Below are 14,968 nucleotides of genomic sequence, written 5' to 3' on the forward strand. Positions count from 1 at the left end.
AACATCAGCATGTGTTTTTCATAGAGACTGCAGGCAGAGAGGCAAATTCGTTGCTGGCATAAACACACAGCCCACTGAAGGCAATGCAGCAGCATCTGCTTATACCAGCTATGAATCTGAACAAGCTTTTTCCTACAGCTACTACCTGCAGAGATAAAGCTGGATACAGCACTGAAGGGAGTTTAAGAGCCTGCAGTCTCTCAGACTTTAAAGAACTGAATTTCTGCAGGAAGAGAAAACCTGATGTCTACGAAATTGTGAGTTTCCGGGCTCCCAGGAAGCTGTGCCGTGCCTACTGACAGGCTGCCGTAAAATACTTAATGGCTGTTTAATAGCTCAGATAAAGAAAAGATGCTCCATTTTGTCTGCTGCTCTATGGAAATTTGCTGAGACCACAGACACAAAGCGCAGTGCTGTCACATAAGAAAACACTTCTGTTGTTTTCCTTTGGGCCCACTCAGAAAAGGCAGTTAACAAAATTCTAATTTTTTTCCTTAACAATGAAAGAGAACACCCCTAAAGCAAGGGAAATGATCTCAGCTCGATAGGCTAGCTGCTGCTCTAAACATTAGTGCTCCTGAACACCGGTCACATCAGACTGTGGGATGCTCAGCCTCTTGCACAGCGCAGCACACACACACACACACACCCTTCCTCTCTTCTCCACCAAGGAGCAGCACACACCTGTATTACTGGATCACCAAGCAAATAGAGTTTGTACTCACCCAGCCACCAAGACTCTTACTTCCATTGCTCGTGAATAGTTCACATATGGGAAAAAATGTTTTCTGCACTCTTCTCGAACAAAATTTGCTCCAAAATATGTCAATATGTTTTTCAAATTACATTTTAAAAGTCCTCATTAGAAACAGAGATATTGTCTCTGATTTACAGATGACGAACCACTTCTCTATACTTATACTGTGTACTATCTGCTCTTACAGAAGCAAATCCAAGAGGAGATGCTAGCCTGAAGACAGCTTTTATCTTCTTTCAGCAGTACATTGGTGAGCAAGTGTGCTGGCACCTCTGGCCGTGCAACAGCTGAGAATCAGAGCAGAAAGAGATTGGTGGTGCAGCAAGTAGAAACCATGGTTGGTCATGCTTCTCTCCCAATCAGGCATTACCTGGGAAAACAGCTGTTGTACCTGGTAACTATTCCTTGTATGTTTAGTTCTAGTCTAGAGAGCATCATTAACTTCATTTTTTCCATTCCTACAGCTGGCCTTCCCTTCAGTCCATAAAATCCAACAGGAAGGAAGACAGGTTTTTGATAAGCATAGTTTGAGCTACACTTTGTGAAGTGCAGAGTTCAAGCTATTTTCACGCTGCTGCATTATCCACAAAACATTTCATGAACATTTATATGTACAAATGTGGTTGGTCCTTAACTGAATTCCAGTCTGACTGAGCTCCATGAACAGGAATATTTCCAGAGAGCATGTTTTAATCCCAGACTGCCAATTAATTTTGTAAAATAAATGTTAGAAGAAAAATAAAATTATAACCAAACTCAATTCATCTTTCTTTTCCAAAATGAAGACAAAACCAATGAAGTAAACTTGTCAATACCTGCAATCTTGAATGAACATGAGAAAATAATCATGTTTGCAGCCTTAAAAATAATAAAAAGGGTAAAATGTATGGACTGAAATATGTTCTGTGAATGACTTGGTTCATTTTTCATGTCATCCTGTTGTTCCTAACTCCAGATCTCATATATATGTTCTTCATGAATGGTTACATTCATTAGCAGTTTGACTACAAGATGCTACTGTAAGCCTGTGATGCTAGTTGCTACTCCCAAGGTTTTAGGCTGCAGAAAAGCAATACCATCCACAAAATCAGAAACTCCTCAATAGGAAGACTGTATGACTGTCAAGGTTGGGTTATGAATCCAAACTTGCTTTCAAATCTGCACACCTGAAAAATGGGATGAGACAACGACGAAGAGAAATGAGTACAAAACCCACCCACTAGGTGAGCAATTCCTCTAATTCCCTAGAAGATACCTGCAGTAGCAAAGGCCACTTGTCTAGGGTCACTAGAAGGGCCTACTTCTTTTTTGCGACACTGAGAATTAAATCACACAAAAATAAAATTCAAAGTAACCTTGAATCACAGAAAAAATCTCATGACAAACATGTATGCTCATTGTGACATATATTTTCAGAAAACTAAATTCCACACAATGGACAGCAAATAATTTTCTCTGTTGTGCTCCTTTATGGCAACAATATTTTTCTCTGTGGAGCAAATCTGAAACTGGCTCTCAAATGTTTTGAAACATTAAAGAAATCTTTGAAGAGTCCTAGAAAGCTGTAATGTGCTGAACTTCAAGCCTTAAGATCTTTAAGACACCCGGGTCCTGTTTCAGCAAGCTTCTTCCTTGGAAACCTGAATGTCAAACACCGCGTAGCCACCAGATGTAAGGTTAGATTGGGTGCCACTGAACCTTAGGCAGGTTTTGCCGTACCTCAAGAGGGCTGCACTGACCCCAGCAGACTGGCTGCCTGCTTACCCCAAGCCTGCCTCAGGACCAGACAAGCACACTGCTTGCAAGCATCCTCTCATTAGGCGCAACACAGAATACCACTTACTTGTATGGGATGTGTTTGCTTCCATTGACAAGGGCGAGGATGACATTGCCCAGTGCTGACAATGAGAGACAAAGGCCAGAGCTTCCCTCACGGTTTTTGCTGAGCACTTTCACGCAGCTACCCAGGTCAATAAGGTGCAAGCGGCTGCGACCTCCAGACACTGCCATAAACAAAGAAAGCGAACAGTTAGCATGTGTCTCCAGGAGCAGCTCTCCAGGAGCAGCTTCCCAGGAAAGCAAAAGACTCAACACAACTTGCAAAGAGGAAACAATCCAGAAACCTTTCCTAATTCATATTAGCAGCAACAAACTGTAGGGGTCCTGTTAGCTCACTGCCAGCCTTTATTGCTGTACGTTGCTGCCCGCTCCAGACTTGTTTAAAAATTGCCGAAGCTTTCAGTACTCAACCACCCTGCAGGTTTAACTCTGTGGGAGTCACCGCTGTGCTTTTTTTTTTTTTTTTTTTTTTATATAGCTCTATTAGCCTGTACGTGAGCTGGCTCTGTTTCTGTCTTTGTCATTATGGATCCGCTGTCCAGAAAACTACAGGCTGGGAATTGCTGCTTGGTGAGCAGTGATTCTGTGGTAGCTTCTCTTATCACTCCCATCTTGAATACTGGACCTTCAGAAGAACTGTGGTGACTGTGGGACATTCAACTTTGCTTTAAGTCTATATACTTTTACATTATCCTTTGGGCTAAGAAAAGGTTTGCCATGCCATGCGTAATGGGTTGCAGACAAGCTGCTCTGTTCTGAACATAGTTTCTGTAAAACTGGCAGGGGATCCCTATGGCTTTTTTCTTGTTTACTCTGTATCAACACACTGCATTTAAAGTGAAAAGATGCTACAGTTGAAATACCAAGATTAACAGACATGTGCTGTCTTTAAAAACATATGGCTCCTTATGAACCCAGGATGGGAACTATGTAGACTTTACAGAAGTGCTACTAATTCTCTATTATCTCAAGACAATTCCCTAGCTGAGTTTTTTTGCATCTGATCTTTGACCACTCCTCCCTATTCTCAAGCGTTAGTTTAGAAGCAATCTGTAGGAAAAGGCAAGTTTTATTTCTAGGACCTTAACTCAAAAGTTAAGAGCACTATTTGAGAACACAAACATAACATAAACAGGAGTGGAAATACTTTCACATTTGAATTTACCTCTATGCAAACAATCCACAGCTATTTTGACATAGCACCTCAACTTACACATCTGGTTAAAAAAAAGTATTAGTGGTGGTGGGAGGCCAGTTCACAAGCAAAGATGGGGAAGGGAGCGACTACATGAAAAGAAGTTTCCAGGTATGTTTAATTGCTATGGAAATGTCTTATCAACCACAAGCATGTTTTTTCAATGAACCTGCCTTCAGTAGCTGTGGTACCATACCATGGTATACAGGCATGTAGGTGCCATAGGAGGTAGAAGGAAATAAGTTTACATCAGTATGTGAAGAAGACACTTGGAAAACTTCTACATATTGACAAAAATATGATAGACAATCATATCATTTTTCAGAGTTGCTCATTGAAAGAAAGGCTACTATGAAAAACGTATATAAATACAGAAAACATACAGCTACTAAAGGTATATATAACTATTAGCTGTAACTTAAAACATGTTAACCTACACTGAAAAAATAAGGAGATACTTCTCTTTGCAAGCACTGCAAAACATAGGGCTCACTGCTTATCGCTACTACCTGGTGTCTTGCATGACACAAAAATTTCTATAAAAATATAAAGCTTTTCTGTAGTGTGTGATATATGTAATTCTATAATTCTGTTTCAGTTGTAGGTGATAGTTAATTAAAATGAACAACGATAAAACTACGGGTAGATTTTTATGATAAAAGAAAAAAGAAACATGAATGGAGATAAGATAAGAAAATAAAAGAAAAGCAGAGAGAAACAAGAAAGGAGGAAGAAAAAAGAAAGAAAAAGAAAGAACAGAGAAGACCTTTTCTGTGAAAGTGGTTTATGTTATGGGATTTGAGAATAATATTCCAAAAACGTAGCTTTTGTAGCAATTGTCAACAATTGTTAAAATACAGTCACTTCCGCTTCTTTTAAGTCCTGTTAGTGCTTCAGCTACATCAGGTATTAGGCAACACAGGACTTCCATTTATTAAAATATACTGCAATATTTGTTAAGTCATGCTGAGCATCACGAAACAGAAGTGAAGAATAAATGTATGATTAAAACTAATGTTGCTGGCTAGACTTTCAAACCACTGTAACAGTCCCCAGATTATACAACAACCCATTAAAGATGTCCATGAAAAGCATCACCACTGTGCTCTCAATGGTGGGAAGTGCTGGGATACTTCTCCTGGGGCACTACGGGCTCCTGCACTCACTACATCAAGTCAGCCTTCCCTGGGTAACATCCAGGCAGCTGCACCTTCGTGTCCTCTGAACTCCTCATGCAGGACCTTCACCTCCCCTCCGAGAGTCCTTAAAACTCTCAGACTTAAGAGTCCCTGAGTCCTTCAAGACTGCTACCCTCAGAAGGCTGAAATTACCTTTTTTGAGTATCCCCCAAAGAAATGTGTTTAGTTGCTACTGAAAATGACCACAGATGACTTTACTGAATTATATATAATAAATATTTCTGTTGCTAAGATTAGCAGACATCAGGGAAACAAAAGAAAGTGAAAGAAATCACTATCCTTCAAAATCTTAGTCATATTGTTTCCACACATATTCCTATTGCACAGGTTGAGGAAACCCTGAATAAGAAAAATTATTGGATCTTTCCTTCTTATTTAATTTACAAGTCAAAGTAAGACATTTTTAGGATGGCAGATCCACTTGCTGGATCTGAAAATGAAGTTATTTGTTAGGCAAGTTCTCCCCTAGTGTGTCTGGCAACTATAGAGAGGAGAAGTGGTACATCCTAACACTTGTATTTGTCTATGGCCACAGAGGCTTCGCAGAGCTGACAGCTGAAAAATGACTGTGCCAGTTCTGCCACAGTGCCATTTATTTCAATGGTGATAAGCCTGCTTCATGACATTCCTGGTAATGAATCTAACAAGGAGGTAAGTACAGTACCAATGCGTTATTCTAACAGTCATTTTTTACCAAAATCATGTTAGCCAGCCCTTTAGTCTCTTATCCTTTAGAAGCTGGGTTTCTTTTTTTTTTTTTTTTCTTTTTTCTATCTTTGTTTAATCCTGTTACTGGAATCTATATATCTCTACTATCTTCAAGTTGTTTTCTGAAAAGTCCTTCAGTACAGCAGGAGCCAGTGATAATCACTAGGCGCCCTTTCTGAGCAGCTGGAATTCCCCCCTCATTCAACTATCAGTGAGATCTGACCCTGCCTGGCTTGTGAGGCCACTCAGATATGGAAACTTGCAGACAGGAGGTGTTATGGCCAGAAGACAAAGATACAACTACAGGCAGTGGGCAAAGCATGCCATATTATAATCCAACAGGGTTGTGTCTTCTTTTTTTCAAATGAGTCATTATAGCCACAGGAAAATATTTTTTCCCTTTATTAATTGCATTTTAAAATAGTAGAAAAGGACTGCATGTACATGTACTGGCGTGCAGTAAAAAGCATGGAGCATTAAATAATTGTAATAATAATTCCCTCAAAATCAGCCATCTTTATTCCTATGAATCAGTCTGAGCATTCAGTCTTGCTTTCCACCGCGGGGTGGTTAATTAATAAACCTTTCATTAATTGAGATTTCTGCCTGCCAATTCCACGGGGGTTATTACTTAAACACATGCGAACTGCATTTCCACTTAGAGCAACTTTCTCGTTTTCTAAGTACAGTCAATGTAAATTTTCTGCATTCAAACATTAGACATTAATACTGCGGTGGTGTTCACCCACTACGCATCATAGCTTACAATCTATTCCTTATTACAAATAACCTATGCAGAGCCAGGAGCTGAATCATATGCTATTTCTGCAGAATTGCTTAAGCCCACAACTTTAAAGAAGCAGAGGTCTCTGGTGTCTTTCAAACAAACATTTTTCCCTGTAAAAAATATTATTTAAAAAACAGAATTTTAATGCGAAAGTTTTCTTTTTCAGTGGGGGTGCTTCTTACATTACGCAAACCTTTTATCACTGGAACCTACTAAAAAAACCCAAAACCTCTGTATATGTCCAGTTATAAACAATTTGGGAGACTTGAAACAGAAGACAAATATAATAAAAAAATATAAATGGTGTGAGTCAAATGAAATCTTTGAAAATTATAGAAACATACAAGTTCACATGGAAGCATCTTTTCCTCATTTACAAGTGGGAGACTGAAGTAAAGACACAACCCAGTGAAAGCATCTGTGGAAAGACAGGGAGCAAGCCAATCTGAAAACACCAGAGCCTTTATAAAGAATCATGAGAGTCCTTTGTGCACAGGCAGTTGGGCCAGCAACTAAAATATCATTTATCTCCACGAAAAGGTACAGTTTACGCATTGCCAACATCAGGTTCCACACACGCTGCCCTATTTAGGTGGCGAAGAGGAACAGCTAACGTAAGGGTGGCAAGGAATTCCTGTCACCACAATATTTTACTTCATGACTTCAACACTATTCAGTAAGGATAATACTAAAAGCCAATTTGAAAAGCACTTTTTCTTTTAGATACAGAGTGCTGAGGACTAACTGTTGGTATCTCCACAACAGCAACTAAACTGGCAAGCGATAGTAACAATCCCCAGCAGCCTTTAACGGCCTTTGGTGGGTCTTTCCCAGGCAGGTGGACAGTCTGCTGGATGAACGGCCCCACCCCGTGCTGAATGGAGAACGCTGCTAATTGTCACCACTAAAGAATACTGTTTTAAGGCCTGTTTAAAGCCAGTTTCCAGGCCAGAAAGGAGACAGAAAGGAGCAAAGGCACAGCTTACTTCCGCCTTTGCCGCTCTTCTCCATGCGGTACTGGTAGATGTGCAGAGTGAAGAGCATGTGGGAGTTGCGGTGATCCTCCTCGTCGCAGTCCCGCTGGCTGCTGCGACGTGAGGCAATGGCAGCATCAAGGAAGAAGGCAGCCTTCTCTGCCGTAGGGGCGCGGAGCTCGCTCTGATTCTGAAGCTGCGGGTTAACACAAGGGAGAAATGACCCAGAAATTCCCACACAAGTCAACACTACCAGACAACTTCCCACAATCAGTGCACACTGAGGATACACTGGCTTCTGATGGGACCAAAAAGAAGGAGGTGCCCGACGGAATGAGACCTTCCTGCCACTGGCAGTGACAATACTATGCCCTCCAGCAGCCCCACCATTGAATCCAGGCTTTTGAGGGTTCTCACTTGGGGTACCTCTGGTGGCAGCTGTTACACATAAGCCCCAGCAACTGGAAACCATCCTACAGGCTTGACAGATGCAGAAAATTTACTTCTTCACTTTCCCAGAATTTTAAGCTATTTATGCTTATTAATAATTTATTATTTTCATTATTTTTACTGCCTTTTCATTCCCTGAATTGCTGGCTCTGGCAATCATTGTGTCCTTCTGACGGTCAGAAGTGAAAAAAAAAAATTGTGGAAGACACATCAATCCCAAATTCAACTGTTGGTGGAGACTGGCAGGGGCAGGACTACATAGTACCCTTCAGAAAGTGTTAGAAGGGAGCACTCCACAGATAAATCTGGGAAATAACAAGGACTGAAGCTTGTGTTCAGCCCTGTAGCATGTGGGGAGCAGCACAGAAGCAAAGCCTTTTTCTTGCCCCTTCATACCACATGCTTATGCACCTGCTGACGAGCTAGGGCAATCCATTAAATGGAACAAGGCAGGTAACATATGTACATTCACATTTGCTGGACCTCAATCCCAGTCACCAGCCTGCTCTTATCTCTCCAAAGTGACAGACAGCATAGGAGGGCAGATATTATTAACCCCCCATAACGTCAGGAATGCATGCATGTCTCATGTCACCTAAGATTAGTTTGTCTGTGGAAGGAACGTGTGACTCTGCAATCTGATGGCATTAGTTTGGGCAGTAGGCAGAGCTGGCCCACAGCCCATAGGATAGACTTGCTTCGTCTGGCATAAAAACAGCAAGGAACTCCTGTTTTCAGGGTTTGTTCCCCTACTATGCAATACAGCTAGAAGTTAACTTCTCCTAAAGAAGACAGTGCTCCTATCTCCTCTTCGTAACCATTAATCAGCCTGAGGAGGGATAAAGCTGAGGATCTACATGGGGTGGGGTGACACAGCTGAAGGCTAAGCTCGCTCTAGAAAGAGGGAGCAGGGCAGGAAGGAGTTAACAAGGCGAGCAGAAGGCAGGCCAGTCTGTGGGCTGATCTCACTAATGTAAGCAACCAGAAAATGTGCATACTTGGAAAGGCCCAATGACAGACAGTATGACATATGGTGATTATTCATTTGTTATACACGCTGCTGATTTTGCATATCTGTATGGCTATAATATAATATCCTCCCCTCATCTGAGGATTTTGAGAATTCAGGTGTGGGACACATGACTCCAGAACGTCGCTCTATCTTGTAAACACACCTAAAAAAGCTTTTTTTTCTTGCAATTTAATTCAGTATTCTACACTGCAGAGATACATAGACATTTCATGGAGCTACCTTTTTTCCACTGATCTAACATAATTAATTTTGTATATGGCTGTTCTGTCTGTATCTATATGAAAATAAGCAACAATAATGGGATAATTATTATTATTGCTATTGTGCTTAAATACCTTAGTAAAGAATGAAGCTGTAATGAGAGGCTAGTTACACAGTTATGTAACATATGTAACATACATATGCTAATTCAGATCTTAACTGGCCCCATCGATCACCCCAATGGGAACTGCGAAGACTTGAGTCTCCCATCTTATAATCACTAGACTGCACCCATTACTGGATACCAGCAGGTGAGACCTCTTGTGATTCTGTAAGTAATTCATAAAGCACTAAAGCCAGGAGTCAAGTGAGAATGTGAACCCTAACTGTTTTTTAAAATCAAGACAAAACTTTGTAGTCCTCTGGTAGAATGGAGAAGAATGGAAAATATTACCTAAATATGTCCAAAAGGCTTAAATCATAAAGAGATAAATTACAAAATGTATTACTTGCTGTTTAAAATTTCACAATTCATTACTTTTGTGGATGTGAATCATGATTTCTAGATGCTTGGAGCTGGAAATAAGGTACATGATGACCCTGTAGGTCTGTTCCCTCCTCTCTCCATTCCCCATCCTTGGACAGGCAGTGCTCTGCAGGTTCTGGATGGAAGCAGCCTTTTCCTTTAAGGTTGAAAGAATGTATTCAAGCTACATCATGCTGATTTTCTCCCTCTTCATCTACTCATACAAAAATCAGATTCACTCCCTCACAGAGAGCAAAATGAAAGAATAGGCCTCTTTTTCCCTCAAACCAAGAGCGGAAAAAAAATAGGGCTGCTGAGACTTTCTAGTGGTAAAAAAAATTCCTGCTAAACCTCCAAACCTGAGAAGAGTTCGAGTTATTCTTGGCTTGCCCAGCTCAGGAATTTATTTCTTGGCAGCAATTAATAAGTAGCGATTAATGCTTCCTACAACATTGCTAATGCAAGTGCTATAAATAATGTAGTTTATAAAGAGATAAACAGCCATATTAATGGCCTCCAGCTATTTGTGCAGTACTGTAAATATTTTAGCTTGTTGTTTTACAAAAGAGAGATCACACTTTTTTTTTTTTTTTTTAAGAATGAGGTGAATTTTTGTTTGCACTGAATGTTTTCACATTTTATTGCAAACACAAGCCCCTGCTCAACATCAGTTATACCAGAGGTACAAATATTTAGGCCAGGAGAGCAGATGGCCCTGCAGCTGCAGGTCATAAAGTTCTTGCATGTTTTAAAGTAAACACTTTCAAGTCTATAAACTTTATGCTCTGGGTAGTTCTTGAATTTGAACCATCTCAATAGCTAAAAAAAAAAAAGGTCACATTGCTTGTTTCAGTGTAAAATGAACCTTGGATTCACCTGCATGCCGTAAATGGGGTCTTCACAAAGGTAGACACCTGGGGACTGGCCATCTTGCAGGCTGCCTGTAGCCACTTCTGACAACAGGTCTCTCAGATTTTCTTCTTTCCCCCACACTTCCACTGCAGAAATTCGGACTGAGAAGCGGGCTCCTGTCTTCTCTTTACGTTCATTAATCAACTTGAAGAGCCAGGAGATGGCACAAGGGATTATGCCGAGGTTTTGCATGGAATCATCCTTCCCGATCATGGTGTATGACTTCCCTGTCAGGAATAGGGGGATGGAGAAAAGATAACATCACTCCTAGGACCTTCACAGCCTTCTGCCAAGAAAGATTACCCTGCACAGCCTCATGAGAACAACTTCTTTGCTACAATAAGGACAGTCAGCAAGGGAGAAAGATAGGCAGGCAGACAAATAGTACATGGAAACCGGAGAACATTTAAAACTGACAGATGAAATCTTGAGCTGCTTTCAAAAATCATTACCTCAGGCATTCCCCTGATATCCCCCATTCTCCAGGCAGGGTCCTGCAGGTCCCTACGACACAACACTGCAGCCTCTGATGTAGGTGAATAGTGGGGGGAATTGAGCAGACAAGGAGTGCTATGATCTCTAAAAATCCCTGCTTTAGATATTGTGAGTGTGGGGGTATTCTTTGAATACCATTTTACCGCAAAGCAGTATATTAAGCTTCATATGCTGGGGTTGGGACTGGCATAAGCCTGGTCCGAGGATCATAAAGATGTACTTTCATACAGGAAAAAAAAAAAACAAAACCAAAACAGGTACATGTGGTCATTTAGTGCATATGTGAATCCATGACAAGAAATATTTTTACCTGGGTCAAAAAAACTCCCCTGGTTTGCTATTATTTGGCTCTGCAGTTATAGCTCTGGCTTGTCTCTGCTCTAAAAGTTTGCTGATTAAGAACACAGAGCGCTATCTTATACTGCTTTAGGTGTCGCTACATATAATGCTCTTAGACAAGTTTTCTATAGCTGCTAAATTTATAAGCCAAATTATAAATGTATACAACCTTTCAGGCAAGTACTTCTGTCGTCTTTACCTTGTTTCATTTCTTACGTTGAATCTATGTGGAAAAAGATCAGTGAAGAAAATACTTCTCTGCACATTTCTGTGGCAAGGCCTGGGTGTGTCCACAGTTGGTGGAATGGTGGCGGTGCAGTTAATGAAGCAACTGCAGACTCAACACGTGCTCCAGCAAAGCCCTAGCTAGGCCACCTCTCTAAAGGACATGTAGCACTTGTGAAACAGCATTATCTGGTGGCTTTCTTTTCCATCACATTTGCCATTTCATGTTTGGCAGGTCATAGGGGGTTAAATATCCAAGTGCTCATCCTAGTGTTCCTCCTGCCTGGCCCAGAGAAGCCGTGTTGTTAGCTGGACCAGTGGCCCTGCTCCATTCATTGTACCAGAGCTGGTGGCATTGCAGCATTCAGTACTTTCCAGCTCTCCAGTTTTTGTTGCCTATAATTTGGCATAATCTTGGCTTGATACAGCTTTATCTTGTTTATCACTTGAAAAACTGAATTATCATTTTAAGTTGTATGTGTATGTCTGTGTTTCTTTGAGACAGTAAAGAATGGAGATCGTTGCACACATGCAATACAACCCTCTTCATTAAAGAGACAGTATTTTCAAAATACTGTAAGTATGAACAAAATATATGATTACTCTCGAAATCCAGTTATTTCAAAAGCATAGTGTGTTAATGATGATGATTCTCCTTTTTAGTGTCTTGCCATGAATACCTGAAATGCTGTTGATGCATTTGCAAAGTGCGAGTTTTGATTCATTGGTGACATTCAGTTCACCATTAGAATAGGATTTGTTGGAGACAGAATAGGAAGAGGTTAGTAAAGAGTGAACTGTCTAATCAGGGAATAGAATATAAATCAAACTATTTGAGTGCCCAGTCACACCACTTGAATAGTGCCATCACAAACATCAAGTACTTGAGGGGGTACTCACTGCCTTTACACAGCTTGATCAAAGTGGTATTTTGGCAAAGAGTCTCCAATACCAAGCACATTTGTAGAACTGTAGATCACTGTTGGATCATTCATTACCAATTCACTGTTGGATCATTCATTAATGAAGACAGTGCTAAAAGTTGCTATAATACTCAGGGGATGGAATGAAGCAGCAACTCAAAGATATCTCCTGTTTCAAAGAGCATGCTGTCCAATGTTTAGACAATATGCAGTGAACAGATGTGTAAGCGAGAGGTGAAGGTGTAGTACAATGTCATGCACAGTGTACCACTTTCAAATACAGTTACTACACACAGGCAAATGAAAGTTTGTTTTCCCTAATCTAAAGTACTAGCAACCTTGGGTTAAAAATATTCACTTTGCTGCTTGAGTAGGGAAATTTAACAATACCAACCAAGCTTGGCATGGCCAAAGCAGAACACACAGCCATCTGCCCCATTGACCACAGACTGGATCACCTCAGCCACAGTTCCAGCACATACTTCAGCCTGTCACAGGTATTTAAAAAAAAAAAAAAAAAAAAGAAAAAAAAAAGAAAAAAAAGAAGGAAAGAAAGAAAAAGAAAAGAAAACCATTAACAATAAGGAAAACCAATAGAGCATTTTCACTGCAAAATGGTCATAATGCCATCAGTGCTCCAGATAGCATGTTGAAGTACCAGAAAGTCTAATCCTGCTTGTCTCATTCATGTGACCTATGCTGTTGATGGGAACGACATTACTTGTGTAAGCACATAAATCAGGACTTTTGCCCTGTGTCAAGTAAGTTTCATTTGCTGAAGCATCAACATTCTTTGTGAGGTTAAACAAAATACGCATACTGTAAGGGGATGTGGCTGTTTTGTTAGAACTGCCTATTTAGGGGACTTTAAAAATACATTTGTGATTTTAAAACAATCAAATTTTTACAGGCTTTATTATTTACTCAGTTATGGACTAAGTACAATTCCACTAGCAGGTGGGTCAAGAATGTAAGGGGAACAGCCTCTTTGGTCTTAGCTAGGTGGCACTACTTAATTTTTCTCTATTATGAGTCGTCTTAGCATTTAGCAGCAGCAGGCTCCACCCTGAAGACTGTAGCAGTATTTTAAGGCATACAACACACAAATTTACCATGGGCATTCTTAGATTTAAGGTCCAAGCAGGCTGAATGGTCTACAGTGCTTCTGCAGCAGCTACCTATCAATAGCGGGTGAAACTAAATCAGAATTTGCAGTTTAGGCTTTTATGTGAAGCACTTCACATTTGGTAATAAATCAATAATTCACCTTGTTCATGGGTATTTCTAGACTAGCTCTATAATAGTAAATAAAATGGGCCAAGAAAGAGACTGTTCACAGGCCAGCCCTTGAACTGCATCCAGGCATTACTCTGGGAGGTGCTAGCTGCCTGGACCAGAACTAGGTCAGGGATTAACCTAATGATACGATCATATGTCAGTGTTTTAGCTGGCCCCGTGTCCTAGCTCTGTTTAGTCGATGAGTACAGAAACAACAGTACTTTTTTCTAATTATACTTTGCAATGTTACTTTACTCTTCTACTGTCCTCCTCATGACATTTGGGTAATGTAGTTCATCAAACCAAAGAAGTCTGATAAAAATAAGGACTCTGAATATATACATATGAATAAAGATTTGTGGACTAAAATCCCCATCCTCCTGTTGTAAACTGAACAACAGAACAATGTATAAATAATCCTTGACTTCTTAATGAATAGAGAACTGCATTAGAGAACGGCAGTTCTGATCAGATCACTGTATACACCGAATGATAAGATTTTAAAAGATACAATATCTTGTTGATACTTAGAATTTGTTTACTAGGCACCATTTAGCACATTTATTGCACATGTAATTTTAGAAGCAACTATTTACAGTAAAGAATAAAGGAAGCACAGAGTTCTCGAGGTATAATTTAATAAACTGATCTCATTATTGATGACATTGGTGGACCAAATTCAGCCCTGGTCTAACTGCACTGAAAGTACTACTGTTGCAACAGAAACTAATTTGGCTCTGGTGCACACTACTGTTCAGATAACTATTCTGATCATATGTTGCCTACCTGTGATGCATCTTGGGGGAAAACTGCATCGAAAGCAAACATCTTGGGTGGAACCTGGTTGCCCCTTTTCTGGAAAGCATTCTGACCTCCACAGGCCAATGGGTCATACAGAGTGATTTGCTTCTTACGGGGGTCAACTTTTAAGAAAGAGCTGGACTCAGACGTGTCTCTGGCAAGTGTGGAAGAAATGCGCACCATGACTTTGACCTGTCAACAAACACACAAAAAGATGATCGCATTTGATTAGTCTGTTGGATGCTCTTGACAGTTATGCCGAATGAACTTTACAATTACACTTGACCAAATCATACTTGCTTGCTGTAGCTACTGTCTCAGTGAAG

The 14,968-nt window shown here is 40.4% G+C and overlaps 1 protein-coding gene across 1 annotated transcript in view; it reads right to left on the reverse strand.

The window, feature by feature from the left end:
- The window catches only part of KIF26B (kinesin family member 26B), a 209,290-nt gene that overhangs the window by 48,008 nt on the left and 146,314 nt on the right, over window positions 1–14,968 (reverse strand). The window contains exons 5-9 of the mRNA XM_009644711.2: window positions 14,628–14,834; window positions 12,958–13,051; window positions 10,546–10,808; window positions 7,472–7,655; window positions 2,601–2,760 (exon numbers count right to left, since the gene is read on the reverse strand). Of these exons, the coding sequence (XP_009643006.1) occupies window positions 2,601–2,760; window positions 7,472–7,655; window positions 10,546–10,808; window positions 12,958–13,051; window positions 14,628–14,834 (908 nt within the window). The remainder of the gene's footprint in view (window positions 1–2,600; window positions 2,761–7,471; window positions 7,656–10,545; window positions 10,809–12,957; window positions 13,052–14,627; window positions 14,835–14,968) is intronic.

Source organism: Egretta garzetta, unplaced genomic scaffold (genome assembly GCF_000687185.1).
Source record: "Egretta garzetta isolate BGI_Z169 unplaced genomic scaffold, ASM68718v1 scaffold248, whole genome shotgun sequence".
In the NCBI taxonomy this organism is placed as follows: Eukaryota; Metazoa; Chordata; class Aves; order Pelecaniformes; family Ardeidae; genus Egretta; species Egretta garzetta.